The sequence below is a fragment of the Marmota marmota genome, unplaced genomic scaffold (genome assembly GCF_001458135.2).
Source record: "Marmota marmota marmota unplaced genomic scaffold, marMar, whole genome shotgun sequence".
Classification (NCBI taxonomy): Eukaryota; Metazoa; Chordata; class Mammalia; order Rodentia; family Sciuridae; genus Marmota; species Marmota marmota.
The window spans coordinates 20,594,557-20,620,852 of NW_026000221.1; the positions used below are offsets into that span (position 1 = coordinate 20,594,557).

General features: G+C 53.2%; 1 protein-coding gene across 1 annotated transcript in view; it reads left to right on the forward strand.

Annotated features, from left to right (window-relative positions):
- The window catches only part of Cngb1 (cyclic nucleotide gated channel subunit beta 1), a 64,583-nt gene that overhangs the window by 27,725 nt on the left and 10,562 nt on the right, over positions 1-26,296 (forward strand). Inside the window, 14 exon segments of the mRNA XM_048792016.1 lie at positions 1,932-2,042; positions 4,284-4,441; positions 6,163-6,318; positions 7,252-7,460; positions 9,644-9,694; positions 10,068-10,154; positions 12,477-12,541; positions 13,529-13,651; positions 19,815-19,956; positions 20,514-20,673; positions 21,611-21,708; positions 21,802-21,885; positions 24,461-24,579; positions 24,941-25,087. Of these exon segments, the coding sequence (XP_048647973.1) occupies positions 1,932-2,042; positions 4,284-4,441; positions 6,163-6,318; positions 7,252-7,460; positions 9,644-9,694; positions 10,068-10,154; positions 12,477-12,541; positions 13,529-13,651; positions 19,815-19,956; positions 20,514-20,673; positions 21,611-21,708; positions 21,802-21,885; positions 24,461-24,579; positions 24,941-25,087 (1,710 nt within the window).

Genomic DNA, 26,296 nt, shown 5'->3' on the forward strand with positions numbered 1-26,296 from the left:
AATAAATAAATAAAGATATCAGGTATCGTAGCACACGATAGTCTCCCTCTCAAGACTGACTGCTGACCTGCCGTGTGTGTGTGTGTGTGTGTGTGTGTGTGTGTGTGTGTACTACGCTCTGTTCACCCACGGTGGACATTTAGCTTATTTCCACCTCTTGGCTATTGTGAAAGCAGGAGTGCTGGCCCAGGAGGCTGGCAAGACACCATTTGAGTGCCACATGATGTTGCATCTGTAGGTGAGGGCCTTGGCCCCGCCCCTAGTGTCCTGCCCAGCCTGTGACTGGCCCTTGGTGGGAACCTTGGCTGACCAAAGGCAGAGCCAGAAGGAGGCTCCCCCAGTTCGACAGCTGGAGAGAGGGTGGTGGGGACCGGACCAGAGATTCCAGTTTCCCTCAGGGTGGCAGGGTACTAGCGGCGGGTCCTCATCTGGTGAGTTCCCCTGGTGGATTCCATTTTTGATTGAGCCCCACAGAACTGAGCACCCTGCTAGAGGGTCATCAAGGGTGTTCCTCGGAAGTCCAGGTCCAAGGGCTTCTTTTCTAGAACTTGGTCACACCATTTTGCTTCTACGGTGTCACAGCTAAGGGCCGTAGTCTGTGTTTGGTAAGTTGCTGCTACAACTGAGCTCAGCAGGCTGCTCACACCTTCACGGTGGGGTGGGCCCAGCTGCATGTGTGGACACGCTGTACCCATTTTTGGCCCAGCACACTTGGGTTTAAGGGCTGAGTGCTCATCTTCATGTCACCCGTTGTTCTGACACTCGTCTTGATGGGATAACACAGGCTTGCTGTGCTGATGCTCATATCCATGTCCCTAGACGCTTGGTTTCACACATTGACACCGTCTCCATGTGCTGACACTGTATTCTGTGTTTCATAGGATAATACAAGTCCTTAAGAAATGACCCTTCTTCTCCACCAGCACTAAGTCGTTAACCCATAAAACGTCGTTCCTAGTGGTGGACACTGGCCTGGGCAGGTCCTCCAGAATTATCTTATGCTTCAACATCAACTCATTCTACTTTATGCTGAGCAGGACTTTTTCTCTAATTCTGGGGATGGCTTCCTTGCTGATGTTAAGAAATTTCTCTCTCTTCATCGCTTTTCTTCTCTTCCCAGGTTTTGGGGTAACCCAGCCAACCAAATCATTCTCACTGTTGAGACAAAGAGTGGGAAAACCCAGGGAATTCACCCCTAAAATGCCAACATCAAATAGTATCAAAGGCACCTCTCCTACCACATCAGATCACCCAGGCTCCAACCTGGGGACCTCAGGCCAGGGGCAGGCTGGGCAGGAACCTTCTCGTCCCTGAGATCCAGGTGGTTTTCAGGCTTAGACGCCATCAACCAAGATGCAAAAAGCCCCCAAATGCAGCATTCTATGGCAGAGTTTAATTTTCTGAATGACAGGGGACCCCTGGATAATTTAGTCTTCATTTATTCAGCTAGGGAACCTATAATCCAGGAGCGGATGGGATTTGCCCAAGGTCACACCGTGAAAGGGTTGGCACAGAGGAGGGGAGACTTCGAACTGGAGTCAGGAGGGGAAGGATGTCCCAGTTGAGACCTGGCTGAGTGTCAAGTACCCCATGTAGTTGGGGAGATTTAGCCCTATTTTACAGAAAGGGGAAATGGAAAAAGCTCAAAGAGTTTAAGTCATTAGCCAAGGTCACGCCCTGGCCTGAGGCAGGGCTGGGTGCAAATTCAAGTTTGCCTGATACCAAGTCAGTGAGCAGGTGGGAAGACGGAGGTCCAAGGCTGGGAGTGTCCCTCTCTTTTCTTTTGTGCCTCCCTCCAGCGAAATGAGGACCCTTTGGCAGAACCACCCTTCCCCCATCCTCTACCTAGGAATCGGCTCCAGGTGGTCCTCAGGGTCAAAGTCATTTCTCTGCCCTCCCTAAAGGCGCCTTGTGTGTCTGTATCCTTTCAGGAAGAAACTGCCCTCTCACGATGATGATGAGGCCGAAGAACTCAAGGCGCTGTCACCAGCCGAGTCCCCAGTAGTGGCCTGGTCAGACCCCACCACCCCACAGGAAGCCGAGTGAGTGGGGCCATCCTCGGGTCTCATGGTGCTGGGGGACTGGGTGGGGTGGGCCGATGAGGAGGTGGAGGGGTGTGCGTGTTTTTAGAGGACGGCTGCTCCGGGGGACTGTATTTCTTCCAGGGGCTTCCGAGCAGTCCATCGGCTGGTCTCCTGCGCTGGCTGCTCCTGGCTGGCCCAGGAGTTCTGCCAACTCCGCAGGATAGACTGCAACTCTGGGTCCAGCTCTGGGAACAGCCAGCAGTGCTCAGAGACAGGGGGTGGTGACTGACCCCAAAAGGGTCAGCAGGAACAGTGGGGACACGGGATCTCCACTGGGTCCCATCTTGGGAAGCTTGTCAAAAACTACAGACCCCCGGGCCCATCCAGTTCTACTGGATCAAAGCCTCAGACCACAGCCCTGGGGAGGTTGCACCCGCTCCCTGGCGATTCTGCTGCCCCTTGTATGCAAAACAGGGTTAGAAACAGATGGCTGGGCCTGGGATCTCTGGCATCTAATTATCCCAAGGCTGGGTCAATGGGGGGGGGGGGGTTTCTGAAGGATCTGAGGGACCTGGTGCATGTTGGGTACCCCAGCCATGGGCATTTGGCCCCAGTCCCTGCCATGCTCTCCAGCCATGAGCCTCTTGAGACAGGAGATGCCAGGCTTGCCTTCCTCCTTCTGGTCTTTTTTGTTTTTATATTCATAATTTTATGCAATTTGTGCTTAACAGAGTTACAAGAAATACATAAAAAATGAAGAAGCAGGAAAAACCCTAAACCTCACCCCTAGGCCAGTTGCCAATTTTGGCACACATTTAATACATTAGGGTAGGTTAGGATGAGGACCGAGCCTCAGATAATATGGCATAAGTCAGGTATGATAATAAAAATTACCCTTAGCTGGGCACAGTGGCTACTTGGGAGGCTGGGGCAGGAGACTGCAAGTTTGAGACCAGCCTCAGAGACTTAGCAAGACCCTGTCTCTCAAAATAAAAATAGGGACTGGGGATGTAGCTTAGTGATAGAGCATTTGCCTAGCATGCAAAAAGGCCTAGGTTCAATCCCCAGCACTGCACATACATTCAAAAATTATCTTTGAAATCTTATGAGGAGGTCAACATAGACACCCATGTATTAGTTAGGCTTAGTCGCTGTAACAAATATCCCTAAAAGTTCAATGACTGAAGGGACAAGAAGATATCTCATATGTCATAGTTACGGCACAAGTTGCATGTTTCTGGTCAGTGGAAGGCTCTGCTCCACAGAATCATTTAGGTACCCAGGTTATAGTGGCTCTGCCACTTTTTCCATGTGGCTTCCAAGATCCCACTGGTCAAAACTGTAGGCCTTTCTTCAGCAAAGAGCTCTGGAGTCTCATGTCACATATCTACTCATGTTCCAATGGTGACAGCTTCCCACACATACCTGGAAGTGAAGTCCCAGGATGGGTGGCTCTATTCCAGCCACTACTCACCACAGGGGAGAGCAGATGCCAGGAAGCAGCTCCCGTGTCTGCCGTACCTGCATGCCACCTCTCATCAGGCCCATTCCTTGGTTCAGCCCAAGAGAAGTAGTTGACTTGAGTTTCTGTACCTTGACACATATATACATATCACATCTGTAAATCCTACTGGTACAGTCCGCTCAGCAAGCTGATCACAGTGTGGACACTCAGAGGGGAGCCCGCTCATGTGACCTGTGCCAGCTCACGCAGGGCAGATGCCCCATGCTGTTGGAAAGTGGGCAGCCTTCATCCTCTCTCTCTACCACTCTCTTTCACTGTCAGTGCATGAACTCTAAGTCCTGTAAGTTAAAGAGGGCTAACACATGTCTCCAGTGCCTTTTCCACTTATGTGCTATGTCCCCAAACATAGCTCCTGCTCCCCTCTCTGTTCTACCGCAGGCACAAATCTCATGGGAACCTTGAGCTGGGTCTAAATCCCTGATTCTGCTGAACTCTGGGCTGACTTCCAAGAGTTTCTCCCCAAACTACAAATGGAATGAAAGTTTATTTTAGGAACTGTGCCTGCATCAGAGGCACCAGGGTACATTCTCTGACCCTGGGGCCAGCGCACCTGCACATGATCCCTGCTGCATTTCCTCCTGGGAGAAAGTGGACAGGGTCGAATTTCTAGTGTTGGGGAAAGGGGGCAGGATGTGCCTCCTCCTGGCTCTGACGGAAGGTGAGTCCCAGATGCTGTCCAGCTCTGGCTGGACACTGGGGTCCTTTCCTGCTCAGCCTGTGTACTGTTCCCACAGTGGCCAGGACCGTGCGGCCTCCACCGCCAGCCAGAACAGCGCCATCATCAACGACCGGCTGCAGGAGCTGGTGAAGCTCTTCAAGGAGCGGACAGAGAAGGTGAAGGAGAAGCTCATCGACCCCGATGTCACCTCTGACGAGGAGAGCCCCAAGCCCTGTGAGTGGGGGCTGCAGGTGGTCCACCTGGCCAGAGAAGGATGGGGTCCCCAAAGTCCCTGCCAACTAAGGTGAGGGTGGCCCAGGGCGAGTCTGGAGTGCACAGGAGAAGCCCAGATCCCTGTGCTGTGGACTTGGGACCCTGTGAATACGGGTTCTCTATCTGGGAGGGGACAAAGATCAAGGTTATGAGCAACAACCTTGCTCACGAGTGTAACTGCGGACCCTCTGCCCCCTTCCCGTTGGCAGGTGGGGTCCTGCGTGGGGCTGTCTCGTGCCACACTCAGAGAGTGTCCCAGATGGTCTTATTGTTCAGATTCATCAGAGCCTCGAAAGTTCTTAAGGGGCCACCTGAACATTTTCCTTTCTTTCAAGGATTTAGGGGGAAATAAGAACCATGCTTTCTTGTCAGGAAGGTTTTCTAGATCTTTCCAGAGAAGGGCTTTGGAACTCAAGGTGCCCACCATGGATTCACCAGACCCTGACTTCATAGTCCTAAAGCTAGAAACATGGCCACATTGAGCCTGTAAGCAACAAGTCCTCGTCACCCAGAGCAGCAGGTAGCTGCCAGGCAGGAGGCCAGGTCCCAGTCAGTGTCCCTGGCAGGGACAGAGGGGCCAGGATTCCTGCTCTGAGAAGCCTGAGCAACATCTCCTGATTTCTCTGGGCCCTTTCGCACTCCGACCCGACAGTGAGGGCCTTGGGTACAAACCCCTGCCCATCAGAGGGCAGCCAGGGGTCCAAACACAGGCGCGCAAGGCTGAGCTGTGCCACTGTCTGGCTGGGCACAAATGCCGCAGTCTGGCTGGGCACACAATCACGAGCCACCACACAGCTTGTAGATTCAAACAGCAACTCTTTATTCCCGAACTCACACCAGCCGTCTACAATCACGTTCTGGGGAAATCCACGTTCTCTGCCCAAATCCACCTCCACTGGGCTTCTGTCTCCCAAAATATACTGTCTGAATCCCGTGAGAACTCAAGGGGAACTCAGGCAGCAGGATACGCCCTATTCCCAGCAGGAATAATCTTAAACCTTAAACCTGGAACCTAAACTGGGAACGCCCTAAACACGATTATCTTAAACCGGGAACACCCTAATCCGCCTTGGTCCTTGAGCAAGGTCACCTACATTCAATGTCACTGCAACATGGGGTACGCTGGCAAGGAAATTGTCATACCTACTTGGCTAATGGCTCCCAGCATCTCCCCCCTTCTGATTAATTAAACAACAAGCAATGTGGCTTAAGGACCGTGCCTGGTAGGTTGTCCAATTCAACATATGGTTCTTACCCGTCATCGGAAAACTGACCTTTAGGCGGCAGCCTCCTGTCTTAGGTTGGTACCACTGCAATTGAATCATACCCGTCACTGACTACCGGTCCAGCATACAGCCATACTTGTGGATAGGTCTATGCACCAGTGGGGGGGTGAGGTTCTTTGCCTCACCTGCAGAGCTGAAATGGTCAACGTGCCCAGGAGGACCTCACAGGGGACAGCTCCTTTGAAGCAGTTCCATGCTGTAGTGGATAAGAGTCTCGGGGGGGCAGCCTGGCTGCTGCTGCAGAGGGAGCCCAGGGGGACGCTTCTGGGGAGCCCCCTGGATTCCACACACAGAGCTTGCAGCAGGCAGTGGGGTGGACCCTCAGTTCTGGTTCCAGGGTCTGCGGTTGGGACCCTTCTCAGGGCTGGACAGGTGGTCACCCATGTCATCCCTCAGCCCCAGCCAAGAAAGCCCCAGAGCCAGCCCCAGCCTCGAAGCCCCCGGAAGTGGAGCAGGTGGAGGAGGAGCACTATTGTGACTTGCTCTGCTGCAAGTTCAGACGGCGCCCCTGGAAGAAGTGCAAGTTTCCCCAGAGCATCGATCCGCTGACCAGTGAGTTGCCACCATCCAGTGGGAGAGGGCGGGAGAGGGAGCGGCCGGAGAGAGTCAGGTGAGGTGAGAGGCAGGTGGGAGGCCACGACGTCCCAGGTTTGTGACCCGTTTTCCAAATGATTCCACACTTCCTCACCTGGTTCTTAAACAACAACAAAAGTCGCTGGAATAGGAACGCAAGGTCACACCCATTTTAGAGATGGAGAAACTAAGGCACAGAGAAACCATCCAGCCTAAATACACAGTGAGTTAGTACAGGCCCAGGACTCCTGGCTCTTGGCTGAGTCTTTCTGCTGTGGCTGCACCGAGACAGGGGAGGGTTCTTCCACATTGAAGGTGACTCCTCTCTCATCCCTTTAAGCGCATTCCATAGTCCTCGGGAGCGATGCCACTGCCTATGTGCACAGCACTTTACAGTTGACAAAGGCCCTCCCTCCCCCTCTTATCTGACATTCTCCTGTGACTTTGAGACGAGCAGGGCAAGTGCCAGAGAGTGACTTTCTCAAGGTCACAAAGGAAATTTTTTAGGGGGCAAGACTCCAATCCTGGTGTCCCCTGGGCTTCTAAGATGACTAGGAGACCTACACTGTCCATCCATCCATCCACCCCCCTGTCTGTCCCTCCATCCGTCCAACCTCCGTGCACGACTTATTAAGGCAGGAATTACCAGTTAGAAAATTTTTCAAAAAGAATGAAAGCCAAATGCTTTTCTAGTTAGGTGTCTACTATCTAATAATGTCCCTGTAACCCCTCCTCAGTGTCCCTTCATTAGGGCCTGGGGGTGATCTGTCCTTAAAGCACAGGAAGTTTTACCCATGCACAGTGACAGGAGCACCAGGTGCAGGCCCCTGGGAAGCTGGAAGCCCACCTGGCCCCACGGAGGAGGGTCCTGGGTTCCAGCTGGGTCTAGCTGCCCGCCCTCCCTCCCTGCAGACCTGATGTACATCCTGTGGCTCTTCTTCGTGGTGCTGGCCTGGAACTGGAACTGCTGGCTGATCCCCGTGCGCTGGGCCTTCCCCTACCAGACGCCGGGCAACGTCCACCTCTGGCTGCTGATGGACTACCTGTGCGACCTCATCTACCTCCTGGACATCGTCGTGTTCCAGATCCGCCTGCAGTTCGTCCGAGGGGGTGACATCATCGTGAGTCACAGGCCGTGGGAGAGGGGGATGGGGGCTGAGTCCCCCAGTCAGAGCCTTCAGGGGACTGACCCCTGATGCTGCGGTAGACGATAAAATAAGGGAATAAGATAAGCTCAGGTGCAGCTGCCTGTGTGTGTTCAACAACACAGTCGCTGACTTTGCACACTTGGGTAGGTTCAGAGGACGCACATCCGATATTGTTCATGGGCAAAGTAGATCCTGGACCACCCACTGGAATTAAGGATGGAGTAGTAGCCCAGGGAATGGCCTTTAGGTCAGGCACACTGTTCAAATCCTAGCTGAATGGCCTGAGCCTCAGTTTCCTTATCTGTTAAATGGGGTTGGTAATAGTTCCCACCTGGTGGCATTACTGTGCAGATTGATTGAGAGGATGCAGGGTGCTCAGCTTGATAACTGCTGGAAACCAGCATTGGGGCGGTGGCTCCTGGGACTCCTGCAGAGAGCATTCTGGTGCTCTGCCACTTGGACCAGTTTGAGACCCTGTTCTAAGCCACCTCCTGCTTGGAGGAAACCAAGTCCCTGATTGTGAGTTACCAAAACCAAGTGTCAGCTGGCATGGTGGTGCACTCCTGTAAGCCCAGCAACACAGGAGGCTGAGGCAGGAGGATTGCAAGTTCAGAGACAGCCTCGGCAACTTAGCAAGACCCTGTCTCAACATAAAAAAAATTTAAAAAGAGCTGGATCTGGTGGTGCACATCTGTAATCCCAGAAACTCAGAGGACTGAGGCAGGAGGGTCCCAAGTTTGAGGCCCCTCAGCAATTTAGCTGAGCATCTGGGCAGATACTTGTCAAAAGAATAAATACACATGCCCAACAAGTGTATGAGCAAAATGTTCAACCTCATTAGCAGTTAGGAAAATTCAAACCAAAACTATATTGGGATTTCATCTCACACTGGTCAGAATGGCAGCCGTCAAGAATGCAATAGTAATAAGGACTGGCAAAGGTGTGGAGAAAAAGGAATGCTATTAGACTGTTGGTGGGACTGCAAATCAGTACAGCTATGGACATCAGTGTGGAGGTTCCCCAAAAGACTAGGAATGGAACCACCATATGACCCGGCTATACCACTTTTTGGTTTTTGTCCCAAAGAATCAGAGTCATCTTACTAGAGTGACACATGCCTGCCCATGTTACAGCCCACGGTTCACCACAGCTGAACAATGGAACCGGCTAGGTGCCCATCAACAGAAGAGTGGATAAAGAAAATGTGGTGTATACACACAAGGGAGTTTTATTCAGCTATAGAGAAAATTGAAATTATGGTAGTTGCAGGAAAATGAATGGAACTAGAGCCCATGATGTGGAGCGAAATCAGCCAAACTCAGAAGGTCAAGGGTTGCATGTCTTCTCTCAAACGTGGAAGCTAGAGAGGGAGAAGGAGGGTATCTCATGAGCAGGAGCTCAGTAGAATATAGAAAAGGAAGGGGGGGGGGTGCCGAGAGGGAGGGGGACGGGCTGGGGACTGGTATTGGCCAAATGAGATTGTTACATTGTGAGCATGTAAGACTATGTGACAGCAAACCTCACCACTATGCATAACTATCATGCACCAATAAAGAACGTGCAAAAAAATAGTAAACGGCCCCGGAAGCAGCTCAGTGGTAGAACATCCCTGGGTTCAATCCCCAGCACCAAAAGAAAAAAACAAAAAAAGTAAAGAGGACTGGGGATTAGCTCAGGGGCAGAGCAACCCTGGTGCAACCCCACTACCCACCCCCAAAGCAGGTGACATAGTCCCCTATCTCCTCATGCAAGTCACTTCCTAAGATTCCCCACGGAGGGAGGGATGGGGTGCGGTGGAGTGGGAGCACCTTCCCGGCAGCCCGCGGGCCCTGGGTTCCACCCAGAACAGCAGAGAAACAACTCCCACCGGCAGCCCCTGCTCCCCTGCGTGTGAACACGTTGAAGTTTTGCCTTTAAAACAAATTAAGGGGAAGGGAATTCCCAGGCCAGCCTCCCGGCAGGTCTGATCGGCCCCTGCCACTCAGTAAAAGCCGCAGGTCGTGGGGGAAGAGCAGGCTCCGGAGGGAAAGCTCCATGACTGCCTATTTCAGGCGGCTGCTCTGGGAGGAGGGGACTCTGGAGGAACCCCCTTTGCCTGCACAGGTCAGGGCCCGAGCTCTCACCCACTTCACCGTCATTGTCCCATTTTCCTTCAGGTGGACAAAAAGGAGATGCGAAACAACTACCTGAAGTCCCGCCGATTTAAGGTGCGTGCAGCTGGCGAGCTGTGGTGCTCGCGGGGCCTCGCAGGCCCGGTGCTCTGGGGATGTGGCTGCCACTATCTCCCATGGAGTGTCCTCCAGGCCACTCAGGCTGGGTGGTGCTCAGAGGCCACCTTGCAACGGGTCAGCCCCTACCACTGGTTCCCAGTAGCCCTCGGGGCCATGGTCATGGTAAGAGACCTGCCTGGTGCTTCCACTGAGGCCGAAGCCCAGGGACGGTTGGTGGGATATCTCCTACCCTCCGTCTGACGCCCTCCTGGGGTTCTGACCTCATCTTTCCACAGTAGAGGCCCCGCCCTTTCCCTTCACTCCCCTGCCCCCCCTTCACCGTGCACCGTGGGGGCCATTGGGATTGCAGATGGACCTGCTGTGCCTCCTGCCCTTGGATTTCCTCTACTTGAAGTTGGGCCTGAACCCCCTCCTCCGCTTGCCCCGCTGCTTAAAGGTAAGACCCGCAGCCGCCCTTCCCCTGTGCCTAATTAGCACCTCTGTGCTCTGCACTGAGACACTGCCACCTTAATGTCCCCCTAAGTTTCCCCCAAGAGCCTGGGAAGGGGGAGGTGTCCTCGAAGGTGGCCCAGGGGACAGGCATCTACTCCTCCCATGTCTTAATGGAAAGTGACCCCAGCTACTCTAGGTTCTGTGGCACTGCTGCTAGGTGTTGATCCAGGGGCTTACCAGGCCCTGGTTCCTCAACCCTGGATGTGGGTGCTGTGCTGACAGCCTCAGAGAGCCTAAGGAACCTGCCCAAGGGCACACAGGATGGAGCAGAGCCGGGGGCTGGAGTAGGCAGTCTGTCCCCTCTGACCGTTAAAGAGATGGTCCAGAGTGGGGTTCTACTTTATGATGGGCTCTACCTAAAAGGCAGGGAGACTGGCACTTGGAGCTGCTGGGTGATGTGCCCAAGGTCACAGGAGAAGAAGTGCCAGGATGGATGTGAAGGCCCCGCCCACCACCTGTTTGTCATTGGTTGGTGCTCAATGTCAGTCCAGTTGTTCATCCTGCCACTCACTGGGTAGAGGCAGGGTCCCTGATACTGGAGACCTGGCAACTGTCCTTTAATGTGGCTAGGGTAGACAGCCACTCAGGGCTCCTGGGATCCCCCAAATAAATTTTTCCAGCCAACCACTTAAATTCCTCTCTCTCCCTACATGATGCCTGGTGCCTTTTTAGGGGGGATTTACACAAAAGGGAAATGCGATAACATCAATAACCCAGAGAAAAAGGGCAGAGAACACTATGAAACCGAGCCCAGGAGCTGCCTCTGAGCTTCCTGGCTGCCAAGGGGAAGAGGGAAACTGTACTTGGCACCATTCTTATCTGACTCGTACCAGCCTCCCGGGGGCTGCAGAGGTTGCTTTAGAGCTCGTCGTTGGCGTGAGGAAGGTTGGGTCCACAGGCCAAGACTACCCCAGATGTGGAAGTGAGGTCCCTGCCTTTGTTCATGAGGTAGCCCCCGTGAGCATGCGTAACTCCCAGGCCTAACATTTAGCATGACTCGGAGGGGGCATCCGTTTGAACCTGGGGGGAGGGCTCCAAGCCCATGGCTCTTCTCTATCCAATTCAAACTCTAGATGGAAATGGGAATGGGCCCCTGCATGCTGGCTGGCTGCCCTTTAGGAATTCTTCATAGATACGATTTTCAAATATCCAAAAACTGCAGGTGTTCAAAGATCCAGAGGATGTAGCCCAACAGAAGGAGCCGGCAGCTTGGAGTCTGATCTGAGTTCAAATGTTGGCTCGGGGCTGGGGCTGGGGCTGGGGCTGGGGCGCAGTGGTAGGGCACTTGCCCAGCTTGTGTGAGGCCCTGGGTTGGATCCTCAGCACCACATGAAAAGATAAATAAGTAAAATAAAAGTATTGTGTCCATCTACAACTAAAAAAAAAACAAAAAAGAAAAAAAATTTGACTCTCACTTCCCAGCATGGGCTTTGGACACATTATTGGACTTCACTGAGTGACAACTTTCTGTCAAAGGAGAATTATAAGGCTGGGGGTGTGGCTTAGAGCTAGAGTGCTTTCTTAGCATGTGTCAGGCGCTGGTCTCCGTCCCTCTCATCAAGGAAGGAAGGAAGGAAGGAGGAAGGAAGGGAGGGAGGGAGGTAGTTATATAAGGTACTGATCATATAACAGGAGTTCCATAAAGGAGTAGCGGAGCACATCTGTAATCCCAATGACATGGGAGGCTGAGACAGGAGGATTAGAATGTGAGGCCAGCCTGGCACCTCCGTGAGACCCTGTCTCAAAAAATAAAAAGGGCTCGGGATGTAGCTCAGTGGTGGAGTGTCCCCGGGCTCAGTCCACAGGAACCCCCTGCAAAAAAAGTGGTTATTGTTATACTTTTATTACTATAAATAAGTCTTTGAAGGAACTAAGGAAGAAGTGTTAGGGATGATTTTTTAAAAAATAAGATTGTTTCCTTTAAAAGTCAACATTTAAAAGCGTCCCTAACCTGGAGTGCGTGGACCCTTGAAAGTCTCACGGTGGGGTTCAGAAGGTCTGGGAGTCCCCGTTAATTAACTATATGCCACTGTGAAACCAGGACCATGTGTGATTCCCAAGGGAAGGGGCCAGGGCTGCCATTGATTCCTAGTGGGGTTTCTGGCCCCACCAGGCCCAGGACGAGAGCCCTCTGGTTTGGGACATTCACTGTCCAGCCCCTTCCCCAGGAGGAAGGGCTCAGTCCTGGGGCCGCGGGCAGCAGGGAGCTGAGGGCAGTGTGGCCCCTGCAGCGTGGCTGCCCCTGACACCTGCTCCTTGCTCCCAGTACATGGCCTTCTTCGAGTTCAACAACCGCCTGGAAGCCATCCTCAGCAAGGCCTACGTGTACAGGTGGGGCCGCGCGCGCACACGCACACGCACATGCACACGTGTGAACACACAACAAAAACGCATGCCACACACACCACACACACCCACACCATACACACACACCACACATGCATGCACGCACACACACGTGTGCACATACCACAAACACACTACACACATGTGCGCACACACACATACCACACACACACCACCCACTCCCCCCACACACGCACACACACACCACACACTGCACACACGCACACTCCACACACACACTCCTCACACACACACACACACACACACACACACACCCCAAGACAGAGCATTCTCACCACGACCGTCACCTCCCCTGTCCCACCCTGACCTCCCGGCCTCAGCACACAGGAAGCGGGGCCTCTTCCTGGCCTCTTCCTGGCCCAGCCTCCTCCTCTCTGAAGGGATGTTTATGTTTAGAGTCAGGAATGTCCTATTTCCTCCCATTGTGACTTGGGACGAGGGTCCACACAGGTGGACGCAGCCGCTCAGCAGCACGGTGTGGGGGGGCACAAGGTCACCAGCCACGCTGGGAAACAAGGCTCCTTGCACCTCTTCAGACCTCTCAGCCTCATGGTCACCTCTCTGCAGTCACCTGTCCCCTCCAGGCCCTCCCCACAGCCACGTGTCTCCCTTGTCCCCTCTGCTCCCCCAGAACTCATCAGCAGGTAGCTCTTCCCGCCTGGACCAGTCCCAGCCTCAAGTCTTGACAAGGTTCCCATCAAGGGCCACCATTCCTAACTGCCACTGCCTCGAAAGAGTACCCCACAGGGCCCGTGTGGCCACCAGCTGTTCCCACTGGCAGGGCGTCCACCCACGGCTGGGCCACACGTTCCAATGGGGGAAGTTGTAAAGTGGGCTTCCCAGGAGGAGAGGTGTGCCCCCTCGCTGCCCCTGGGGTGACAAGAGGCCACCAGCACGCTGTCACCTGGGGTCACGCTCTCTCTCACCCTGGGTGGTGTCCCGCCCGGGCAGGGTCATCAGGACCACAGCCTACCTGCTCTACAGCCTGCACCTGAACTCCTGCCTCTACTACTGGGCGTCGGCCTATCAGGGAATCGGCTCCACCCACTGGGTGTACGATGGCGTGGGAAACAGGTGAGCCGGCCTCCTCCGGGTGACATTCTCCTTCTTTGTCATTCAGAGCATACAGGCTCCTAGAAAGGAGTCTCCCTGCCACTGTTTTGCTAAGGAATGGCTCTCCTAAGACGAGGTTCAGGGGCCATGTCCCCTGTCTTCCTGAGCCAGTTTCCCGAGCACCTGCTGTAGGCTGGCACAGGTACAGATGGGAACGAGACCTGCAGGAAGGGTCCTTTCAGCTTCCCAAAGCCCAGGAGGGCAGGCGAGCACACCATCCATCTACCCCTCACCCCCCATGGCCCACTGGGAACGAGGCCACAAAACACTTCCCAACACAGCTTCCCGGGGGTCACCAGCCACCGAGGAGCTTGTGGACAGGGGCAACTGGCTTGCCATTCCCAAATTATACCATGGGAGGGTGGTGACGGTGTTTATGTGCCATGTGACACCGCAGGGAACCTTTGTCCTCTGGCCTGATGGTTTCCTCATCTCAAATTCTTGCAAGGGGAATAGCCAAGGGTGCAAAAATGTTAATTATTTGAATTAATAAAAACTAATAAACTTCTTTAGCGTGGTCTCAGGGTTATAGAAAGGTCCCTGGGGAAGTCCAGAGTTCCCATACATGGACTGCCTCATTTTCTTCCTTCTTTTCTCCCCCACGATGCAGGGGATGAAGCCAGGGGCTGGTGCATGCCAGGCAAGCGCTCCCCTGGGCCTCTCATGATGCGAAAAGCTCACAGTCCAGCCCTCCACACTGGGTCCCCCTCCAGGCACCTGCTTCCAACTCTAGAGTTCACCCCTTCTGAGACTCACAGTTTTTTTTTTTTTAATTAGAGCGTTGTAGTTATAAGTAGAGGTTGGGTTCCTTTTGACAAACTCATATGTGCGTGGAATTTGATTGACCGTGTTTCCGTCTCTGCTCCCCTTTCCCTCCTCTCCTCCTTCCCCCTCCTCCTCGCTCAACTGGCCCCATTTTATTTATTTATTTTCAATTGGTGCTTTCTACATATACAGAAAGGTGAAGCTCCCTGTGGTACATTTATGTATGCATTTAACGTGATTCTGTTAGATTCACCATATTTCTTCCCATTTCCCTTCCCTCTTTCCTCCCTCAGTCTCCTGCTCCACCCACCTTCCCTCTGTCTTCACACTGTCCTGTCCTACCTTCTTTCCCTAATTTTGCTCAAGCTTCCACATATAGGAGAAAAAAACATTTGACCCTTCATTGTCTGAGTCCGGCTTATTTCACTTGGCACGATGTTCTCCCTTTTCATTCATTTACCAGCAAATGCCATGATTTTATTCTTCTTTATGGCTGAGTAAAACTCCGTTGTGAGTATTTACATTCTCTTAATCCGTTCATCTGTTGGTGGGTATCTGGATTGATTTCATGCTTAGGCTATCGTAAAGTGTGCCGCTACAAACATTGGAGTGGCTGTATTGCTATCGTATACTGATTTTAGATCTTTTGGATAAATACTGGGGATCGGGATAGCTGGGCTGTATGGTGGTTCCGTTCCTAGTTATTTGAGGAATCTCCATACTGCTTTCCTGAGTGATGGTACTAGTTTGAGATCCCACCAACACTGTATGAGTGTACCCTTTCCCCCACATTCTTGCCAGCATGCATTATTATTCGTATTCTTGATAATTGCCATTTTGACTGGAGTGAGATGAAATCTTAGTGGAGTTTTGATTTGCATTTCCCTGATTGCTAGAGATGTTGAACTTTTTTTTTTTTTCATGTATTTGTTGACCATTTGTGTTTTCTCTTCTGGGAAATGTCTCTTTAGTTCTCTTCCCCATTGATTGATTGGGTGATTTGCATGTTTGTGTATTTCTGGGTTATATTTTTTTGAGTTCTTTACATGTTCTGGATATTAACTCCCTGTTGGAGGAGCAGCTGGCAAAGATCTTCTCCCCTCCTGCAGCTCTCTCTCCACACTCTTGTTTCCTTTGCTGTATGGAAACTTTTTAATTTGTCGGCATCCTCCTTATTGATTCTTGGTTTTATTTCTTTGAGCTTCAGGGGTCTTGCTGAGTGCCTGTCCCAGTGCATTGGACTATTGAGCCGATGCTTTCTTTTAGCACTTGCAAAGTTTGGGTCTAATTCCAAAGTCTGTAGCCCATTGGGTTAGGGATTTAATTTCATTCTACACACGGGATATTCAGTTTTCCCAGCACCATTTGTTAAAAAGGCTGTCTTTTCTCCAACATATATTTTGACACCTTTGTCAAATATCGTGGCTGTGAGCATATGGGTTGGTCTTTGTGTCTCTCTTTCTATTCCATTGGTCTTCATTCTGTTTTGATGCCAGTACCGTGCTGTTTTTGTTACCACAGCTCTGTAGTGTGATTTTAGATCAGGTATTGTGAGGCCTCTAGGATCAATCCCTCTTCTTGCTCAGGATTGCCTTGGCTGCCAGGCGTGATGGTGCCCACCTGTAATCCCAGCAGCTGGGGAGGCTTAGGCAGGAGGATTGCAAGTTCAAAACCAGCCTCAGCAACTCAGTGAGACCCTGTCTCTAAATAAAATACAAAATAGGGCTGGGGATGTGGCTCAGTGGTCAAGTGCCCCTGAGTTCAATCCCAGGTACCCCCACTCCCCGCCAAAAAAAAAAAAAAAAAATAGAATTGCCTTAGCTATTCTGGGCCTCCTGTTCTTACAAATAAATTTTATTTGTTCTGTGAAAAAATGTCATTGGTATTTTAATGGGGGTTGCATGGAATCTGAATATTACTTTTGGTAGCATGGCTGTTTTGATAATATTACGAACATGGGAGGTCTTTCCATCTTCTAAGGTCTTCTTCAATTTTTTTCTTCAGTGTTCTATAATTTTCATTGTAGAGATCTTGCACCTCCTTGATTAGATTAATGGCCAACCCTTTTTTTTTTTGGTTATTGTGAATAGGATGGCTTTCCTGATTTCTTTCTCAGCAGAATCACTGTTGGATTATAGGAAAGCTATTGATTTATGAATGTTGATCTTGTATCCTGCTATTTTGCTAAATTCATCTATCAGTTCCAGAAGTCTTTTGGTAAGGTTTTGGGGTCTTCTAGGCATAGAATCATGTCATCAGCAGATAGAGATAATTTGACTTCTTCTTTTCCTGTTTTTATCCCTTTAATTTCCTCCTCTTGCCTGGTTGCTCCGGCTAAAGTTCCGAGAACCATATTGAATAGAAGTGGAGAGAGTGGACATCTTTCTCTCATTTCTGATTATAGAGGAAATGCTTCCAGGTTTTCTCCCTTCAGTGTGACGTTGGTTTGGGGTTTGTCGTATCCAGCCTTTATAATGTAGAGGTAAGTTCCTTCCAGCCCTAGTTTCTCCTGTGTTTTTAACATGAACAGGTGCTGGATTTTATCAAAAGTCTTTTCTGAATCTATTGAGATGCTCATAAGATCCTTGGTCATTATTCCATTTACTGAAGAATTATATTTATTGATTCGTTTATGTTGAACCAACCTTGCATCCCTGGGATGAAACTCACCTGATCATTATGCATTACCTTTTTGAAGTATTTTTGAATGTAGTTTGCTAACATTTCATTAAGGATTTTTGCATTTATGTTTGTCAGGGATATCAGTCTGTAGTTTTCTTTCCCGGATGTGTCTTTGTCTGGTTTTGGTATCAGGATTATACTGGCTTCAAAGAATATATTTGGAATGTTTCCTCCCTTTCAATTTCATGGAATAATTTGAGAAAGACTGGTGTTAGTTCTTCTTTAAAGGTCTGGTAGAAATCAGCTGAGAATCCATCTGGTCTTGGGCTTTTCTTTGTTGGAAGACTTTTAAGTGCTGTTTCAATTTCATTTGACTTGACATTGGTCTGTCTAGGTTTTCTACATCTTCCTGGTTTGATTTGGGCAGGTCATATGTGTATAGAAATTTGTCAACGTGAGACTCAGTTTTCTTATCTACAAAATGACCGTAGTATCACCTTCAGGATTCTGGAGAGGAATAATAAGCCAGTGCAGGTAAGATATACAGCCTGGGCCTGGACACTGGTCAGTGTCCCCTTCCTAGCTATAGCTATTTTTCTGGGGAAGCCAACATGCCAGTAAAGGGGTCCATAACCTTGGGTCAGTGTTTCTACCCTCCTGGAAATGGAAGCTAAATCTTGAGAATACGTTAATTTCACTCCAGGGGAGTTTCCTTCAATCCCAGAGGGCTCACGTCCCACTGAGCTAAGAACCCACCTCTCTGGCGCTGGCAGCCTTGGGAAGGGATGGAAAGCAGGAAGGGCACCCAAGTTCCTACATGTGCTGGTCCTTCACCCTGTCCAGGGCTCTCCTGCTCTGGTTCTGCCCAGCCTGGGCACAGAGGGAGGGTCCCACAGACCCACTAGCAGGGAAGACATGAGGACTTTGTCCCTAAGATGTGATGTGCCAATTAAGGTTCCTCTAACTGGGAGAAAGCCGGAGCTCTGTGGACACTGTCCTCTCTGTTGGTGGCCCAGCTACCTGAACACCCAGGTCTCCCCCAGCCTGGTTGGTCCCCAGGGTTGAGGGCTGCTCAGTCACTAAAGGTGCTCCACAGCCCTCTCGTGGCCAGAACAGTTATGACAGGGGCGTGACCAGGCAGCCTTCCTGGTGCTGCCCTGGACGTCCAGGCCACAGGTGAAAATGAGATTCAGAAAGGCCAGGGCAGCTAGTCAGAGGCAGAGCCCCCACCTCACTCCCGCAACCTCTGCGCCCTCCTCCCAGCACTCAGTGCCCGTTTCTTGCTGTCCCTGCTGGAGGGGAACCTCCCGAGGACCCAGGCCAGGCTGTCCCTGCCCCCCCTGCAGGCCCCCCGTGGCAGGCACTGGCCGCATGAAAGTCTTAACCACTGATTGGCTGAGGACCCACCTGCGCCAGGCACTCTTCGGACACCTCATTTCCTTCTCATAGTGGCCTGTGAAGGCTGTCCCCTTGCCACCGCCATTTTATGGAGGAGACTAAACCTTGGAGAAATCTTTAAAATCTGCAAGTTCTGTAGCTGGAAAGTGGCTCTGAGCCCAGGTGGCCTGGCCCCGGAGCCCATGTTGCAGCTGCAGGGCTGCAGGCAGAGCTGGTCAGCAGAGCCCAGGGAGGCCCTGGACAGCTGGCCCCACGGCCCATCTCCAGGCTCGGCGGGCCTCCTTCGTGGCTGACTGCAGGGCGGCTCAGCCTGAGGGTACAGACCGGTGGGTGATCTCTTGCTGCTTTGTGATAACCAGACAAGCTCAGGGCATCTTCTGTGCCTTTTATCTCACAGGAGGATCCCGTCACCCACACCTCCCTTCCTGACATGTCGTGGGCCTCTGTCAGGGGTTACCTCATGATGGATGATTGACAGCCAGACAGATGGCACCCTGGTTCTAGTCCCTGTTCTGGGACTGCCAAGAGGGTGCTCCCTTTCCCTTTGGGGGCCTCATGTTCACTCTGGAAAATGGGTGGGGTAGGGGAGGGTCAGAAAAGTTGTCATGGAGACATAGTTGTTCTATGAACAGCAGGTGCTTGGCCCCAGGACCCCTGAGGATGCCAGAATCCAAGGACGCTCAGGTGCCCTCTACAAGATAGTGCAGTGCTGGCATGTCCCCCTGGCGCATCCCCTGTGTTCTTTAAATCGTCTCTAGATGACTGATCACACCTCACACAAGTGCTCTACAGTGGTACGCAGTGTTGTTTAGAGAATAACAATGAGAAAAGAAGTCTGTACGCGTCCGATCTGCAGTTTTTTTTTTTCTGATTATCTTCCATCTGAGGCGGGTTGAGTCTGCAGATGTAAAACCTGCAGCTCCAGAGGGCGACCCTGTCTCCCCACCTGGTTGTTCACCTGCTTTCTGGAAATCAGCCTGACAGGGGTTGACAAAGGACAAGAGTGTGGAGACTGAAGGGACATCGAAGGAGGCTGAAGGAGTGCAGTCACCGGAGCTGTCCATCCTCCCGGCAGCCTTTCCTAGATACCTTGCAGCCTCAGTCTCCATGTCTGTCCAGGGGCATGACAACATGTCCTGCAAGGAAGGGACAGAGCCACAGCCAACCCAGACAGCACCCATGAACCTGCTTTGGAAACCAGAATGTCCCCTGCCTGGGCGGGAGGCGAGTTTCCCTCGTGTGCACGGTGACGTCTTTCAGAAATATCTGGACTGGGCTGCCCAAGGCCAGCAGGGTGGGTCCTGTGGTGACCAAAGGCCTTTTTCTCTTCTCCCTCCAGTTACGTTCGCTGTTACTACTGGGCCGTGAAGACCCTCATCACCATCGGGGGGCTGCCCGACCCCCAGACCCTCTTTGAAATTGTCTTCCAGCTCCTCAATTATTTCACGGGGGTCTTCGCTTTCTCCGTGATGATTGGACAGGTAGCCGGGGCCCCAGCCTGCAGTCCCCCCCAAACCTGCAGGCCCCTCCTTGCTCTCCCTGCGTGTTGCCTTGGGACTGAGCCTGAGAAAGAGCCCCGGGCTGTGGGGTCCCTCCCTCTCTGAGGTCCTTCCCACTTGAAATGCCCGTCGGGTGTCTGGGGGAGCCCGTCGCAGGGTTTTCTGGAAAGGCGGGGGACTTACTTGGCCTGTGCGCTGTGAGAGAAACTGCTGGTGTCTCCACCTGCGGGGGGGGGTCTTCATACTCTAGTTAGTGCTGGAGGTGACCATCGGGGTCCTCAAAACCACTCCGAGGAACAGCACACAGTAGGTTCCTCTTCCTCTAGCAAGGGCTTGGCCCACAGCACGAGGGTCCATGCTGTAGCAGAATCAGCCCAGACCAGTGAGCTTCCAGGGACCCAAGGCCAGCGCAGTGGGCAGCAGCCCCTCACCCTGCCCATGTCCACGCGGAGGCAGGACTCCCTCCCGCCCCCTGTCTGTGAGAAGCGACCCCTCCCCACCACCCTGCAGCTCACTGACTCCCCTGCCCTCTCCCCCAGATGAGAGACGTGGTGGGGGCGGCCACGGCGGGACAGACCTACTACCGCAGCTGCATGGACAGCACCGTGAAGTACATGAACTTCTACAGGATCCCCAGGTCCGTGCAGAACCGGGTCAAGACCTGGTACGAGTACACCTGGCACTCGCAAGGCATGCTGGGTAAGATGGGCCTGCCCCGGGTACCAGCTCCCCACCCAACCCCTGCCACCTGGTGCCGGGCTTCCCAGATGCTGCCCTCGTCCCGTGTCCCAAACGCTGCCCTCGCCCTGGTCTCCAGCTGGGCCTCTCTTGGCTGCGATGTTGAGAGAGGGGCCTCCTGAGGCCTCTGGGTACCTCCAGCTGGGACCTGGGACCCCCTAAAACCCGAGGGTCTTGTCTTCTGGCACCGGTGTCTCCTCACCTCATTCCCCAGCAGGCGCAGCCCCATCAAAGGTTCAGCACAGTTTAAATCAGGAAAGAGGAAGCCTCTCCTCCGCCTCCTCCCTCTTTGCTCTCCTCTCTTTCCTCCCCTGGGTGCGCACAGCAGACCTGGCCCCTGCTCTCCTGGGGCAGGCGGCTCTGGGCCACCCAGCCTGGGAGGGATCCTGCCTCTGTGCCCTGTCTGCACAGCCCTGGCAAAGCCTCTGCCCTTTCCTGATCACAGCAGCGGACCCTCTTGGGTTACTGGGACAGCTGAATAAAATACTCTTTGTACAAAATTCTGTGAATACCTGGTACCTGGTCATCGCTTGCTCCTGTTCCTCTAGGGTGACTGGGAAAGCAGCTCACACACCATTGCAGTCAAGGGCGTGACAGGTCCTATAGCACAGGGACACAGATTCTGGGGGTGGGGGGTAATGTTCAGGGGAAGCTTCCTGAAGGAGATGACGTTAGTGCTGGGTTTTAAAGGGTCAGTAGGAGTTCATTAGGGAACCGCATTCCTGGCACAGGTGTTGGTAAAGGCCTGGAGGCCACAGGAGATGCTTTCAGGGTCTTTCAAGAATGGTTTGCGCTTCAGGGGAAGGTGGGCTGCGTGAGCCAGAGCAGGGGTCTCGGCCAGGGCCTGCGTGGGGCGGGGCTGGCCTCGCCTCTGACCCTTGCCGGGTCTTGTTCACAGATGAGTCAGAGCTGATGGTGCAGCTTCCAGACAAGATGCGGCTGGACCTCGCCATCGACGTGAACTACGACATCGTCAGCAAGGTGGCGCTCTTCCAGGTACCCCGCCAGTGCCCTTTCCCTGGGGCCTCTGGAGGGACCGAAGCCCAAGACCTCCGCTCAGTGGGCCTCCTTTCCCCCTTCCTTGGGCAGGGCTGTGACCGGCAGATGATCTTTGACATGCTGAAGAGGCTGCGCTCTGTCGTGTACCTGCCCAACGACTACGTGTGCAAGAAGGTGAGCGGCCGGGGCCTGCACAGCCGCCCGCCCTCCCGGGCACCGGCTGGAGTGCATTCCTGATGGCCCAGAGACGTTTGCAAGCCCCCAGCCACTTTAGCCCTGTGCACTAGAGCCCCAGCTGACCTGGGATCAGTGTACCCAGCCCCAGGCAGTGGACGTGCACCGAGGTGCCCCAGGATTTGCAAAGCGTTCCCATCCCTCCCCCGGCCTGAGACCAGGGGCGCAGGATGAGGATTCCCGCCTTGTAGAAGAGGGAATCGAGGGGCCTCACCGTGCAGATGGAACTGCTTCCAATGCCTCCGTCTTTCTATCAGAAAAATGGGAGGGAAGAGGGGTGGGCCCTGGCTGGAAGCTGCAGGCTGGTGCCCTTGTGAGGTTTAGTGGGTTTTTTCCTTAATCTTTTTCTTTCCCCCAAGTTGAATTGGTCTCTAGCCTTCAAAAATTGGAAGGTTTCAGATAGAAGTCTGGATGGGTGGCTGACTGGGCCCCATGCTCCCAGACAGCTGGAAGGAAGGAGGCTGTCCCCAACGGGCATCACATCATGCCCTCTCCTGAGGCCAGGCCCCCCCACTCCACACTCCCCCCCCAGCCCACCTTTACTACCTTCTTCACGTCACCCACCCGAGCCCAGAAAACATATGGGTTTGAACCCTGAACTTGACAGTGCCCAGTGCCCCCTCTGTTCCCTGTCTTTGGCATTTAAGGTGACACCAAGGTCAACTGGGGAGGGGACAGTACCCAGGGTTAGTCCTCTCGCTCAGAGCTGGTGACGAAGCTGGGAATGTGTTTGGGGTGAAAATGTTGCCTGTAAGATCTGGGAGCCCTCAGCCCCAGAAGGTCCCTGACCAGGTAGCATCCTGGACAGCAGTGAAGTCTCTGGAAGCAGAGAGCTGGGGCACAGGAAGGAAAAACTGCTGCAGGAGGCTGAGGTTCAAAGTTCCCGGGAGGGATCTGGGAACAATCAAGTGATGTCCCTGACACTGGAGCCCTGTCCTCGCGGTGCAGCTGAGCCAGCATCCGCCCTTCCTGCTCGGCTCCTGGGCGACAAGGGGCCATTGGTAGTGCCTCCGTGTGGGGGTGGGCTGGGAGGGGAAATATGAGCCCATGGCTTGGCACTGTGCCTGGCACAGAGCAATGACAATTGCGTGGCTGTTATCTGCCTGGGGACCGCAGTTGGCAGTAGGTGAGAGGACGGCAGCAGGTGTTGGGAGTCGGCCGTTCCCAGCCCCGTGAGTGGCGCCCTCTGCTGGCGGTTTTGCTCGGCGACACTCTCCAGGGGCGGCCTTCCCGAGAGGGGGAGCTTGGTGACCCTCACACTTTGGCCCCGTGACAGACTGAACGTGGAAACAGGAAGGCCCACTACCTCCCCCTTTCTCGAAGAGGGTCACGGTGTGAGAAGCGCAGGAAACATTTGGTGAACAAACCTAAAGTGTCACGGGTTCCTGTCCTTGGCCTCTCCCCATTTCAAATATGCCAGGCATGACGGACAGGTGGCAGGCCTCTTTTGCTGGCTTCTTGATGGCCTTCTTCTCTGTGTCCCTTCATATCACCTCTCCTCTATGCCTGTCTGTGTCCAGTTTCTCTTTTTGGGGGGGTGGGGCAGGTACTGGGAATTGAACTCAAGGCCGCTTAACCACTGGGCCGCATCCCCAGCCCTTTTTACTTTTTATTTTGAGACAGGGTCTCCCTCAGTTGCTTAGGACCTTTTAGTTGCTGAGGCTGGCCTCAAGCTTGAGATCCTCCTGCCTCAGCCTCCTGAGTCACTGGGATTACAGGTGTGCGCCACCATGCCCGGCCCCAGTTTCCCTTTGTGTAAGGATGCCAGTCAGATTGGATTGGGCACCCAGCACCCACCCGACTCCAGTACAGCCTCATCTTAATTGAATTACACCTATGGGGAGCCTATTGCCAGATATGGTCACACTTTAAACTACTGGAGATTACAATTGGGACAGATAATGGGGGCGGAGTGGGGAATTCCACCCATAACAACCATGAAAACCACGAACTCTGGAACCAGCTGGATCCAGTCCTGGCTCTGCCTCGTCCTTGCTTTATGACCTTGAGAAAAGCTCAGTCCTGCCTCCAAGGGTGCGGAGCCTTCTGAAGGTACAAGTGCGCGGGGCACTCAGACCAGGGCTGGCACCGCAAAGCGTCATGGACCCGCGGGGCTTGGTGGTTCCTGAGTTAGCAAACACCTGGTAGGTGCTGGGCCTGGACAGTCACTCACAGCCTGGGCCACTGTCCTGGTCACTGTCCCATGTGCCACACCCCCATTGCCGGGTAGAGCTGGGAATTGCAGGAGACCCTTACGCCAGCACCTGGCACGTGGCTGGTTTTTCTCTCCTGCGACATGCTGACCCTCCCCTCGTGAGGCCATCAGTCGGGCAGGCAGGGCGCGCTGGCCTCCCTGGTCCACAGATGAGGAGTCTGAGGCCCAGGTGGGACGTGATTGGCCCCACGGGCTCAGTCTTGGTGCCTCCTCCCTGGGCCACCAGCCTCGGGGCCCAGCCCTCGCCTCTTCCCTGCTTGCTCTGAGGGGGACAGAAGGACTCTCCGTGGTCTGTTTCAGGGGGAGATCGGCCGGGAGATGTACATCATCCAGGCAGGGCAGGTGCAGGTTCTGGGGGGCCCTGACGGGAAGTCTGTGCTGGTGACACTGAAAGCTGGATCCGTGTTTGGAGAGATAAGGTCAGGAGGGAGCTGGGCGAGTGGGAGGCTCTGGGCAAAGGCTGGGGCAGGGGCTGCGGTGGATCTTGGGAGACTGGGTGGGCACAGCACGGGCACCTGCTGGCATTTGCATGCTGAGTCTGGGCTCTCAAGTCTGTGGGGTCACCGTCGTGCTCCACGCAGCGGGGGATGCACCGTTGATCGTGACCACAGCCACGATCCTGGGCGGGAAGGTGCGCACCTCTGGTCCCAGCCACCTGCACGAGGCTTGAGCCCAGGGGTGCAAGACCAGCCTGGGCCATAGCAAGACCCCATCTCAAGAAACAGAACCCCAGACTCCCCCAGCCTCGGAAGGCTCTCACCTCCTCCCCTCTCCACCCAGTCTGCTGGCCATCGGGGGCGGGAATCGGCGCACGGCCAATGTGGTGGCCCACGGCTTCACCAACCTCTTCATTTTGGATAAGAAGGACTTGAACGAAATTTTGGTGCATTATCCTGAATCTCAGAAGTTACTCCGGAAGAAGGCCAGGTACACAATTTACTTGTTTGGTTTTGTTTTTCATTAAAAAAAATGCAAAGGACAAGGACTTTGTGTGACCTAACCACAGTACCTTTACCAAAATCAGGACATTTAACATGGAAACAACACCCTTATCTACCTGGGACCCATTTCAGATCTTGCTAATCTCCCAGGGGCGTCTCTTTTGGCTTGGCTTGGCTTCTGTTCCTTCCTGGATCAGACCCAAGGTCATACGTCACATGGGGTCACCACGTGTCCTTTGTCTCCTTGGATCTGGAACCACTGGTCAGCTGGCTTCTCTCTTTACTGACTTTGATTGCTTGGAATTGCACTGTCCTAGGTCTGGGTTCCCCCGACGTCTTCTTGTGATGACCCTCAGGTTCAGATCTAGGGCAGGAGTGACCCTGTGTCTGTCTCAGTGAGCTCATCACGGACTTGCGGAGCTGGTCTGATGGTTTTTAATTCAATCTCGTGGTTCAGTTCTGCACTATAGTTAGTGTTTTTCTCTTTATAATTAATAAGTAACTACAGGGCAGTGACTTAAGAACCATTCAGGTGTCCCACTCCTCTTAGAACTTTTTATTTTTGGTACCAGGCATTGAACTCAGGGGTGCTTAACCACTGAGCCACATCCCCAGCCCTTTTAATATTTTATTTAGAGACAGGGTCTCGCTGAGTGGCTCAGGGCCTGGCTAAGTAGCTGAGGCTGGCTTTGAACTCGCGATCCTCCTGCCTCAGCCTCCCAAGCCGCTGGGATTCCAGGCGTGCACCACCATGCCTGGTTGATAGAACTTTCATCTCTTACCTTTAGCATCTGCTGGCTGTTCCTTGCTAAATTTCCAAAAGTCCACATTTTACAAAACTGTATGCCCAGACAAGCGTCCCCTACTGCCACCCACCCCTGGGGATGGCCAGCCTCATTGGTTTCTGCATTTCATTCTTGTGTTGACTTTTACAACAGGTAGGCAGATCCACGGCTGTGTTCTCATTTTCCCTTCCCTGTTGCTCAGAGGCAGCATACCATAGATTCTTTTTGCACCTGGCTTTTCCCCCTTGACAAAATATCCTGGGAGCTGCTTTCTCGGTGCACGGACGGCTTCCTTGTCCCCTTCAGCGGTTTGCATGACATTCCTGTGAGTGTGCACTGAGGGTATTTCCAGCGTTTTGCAACCCATGACCTTGTGCACCTGTATTTTGTATTATTGGAAAATAGGTCAT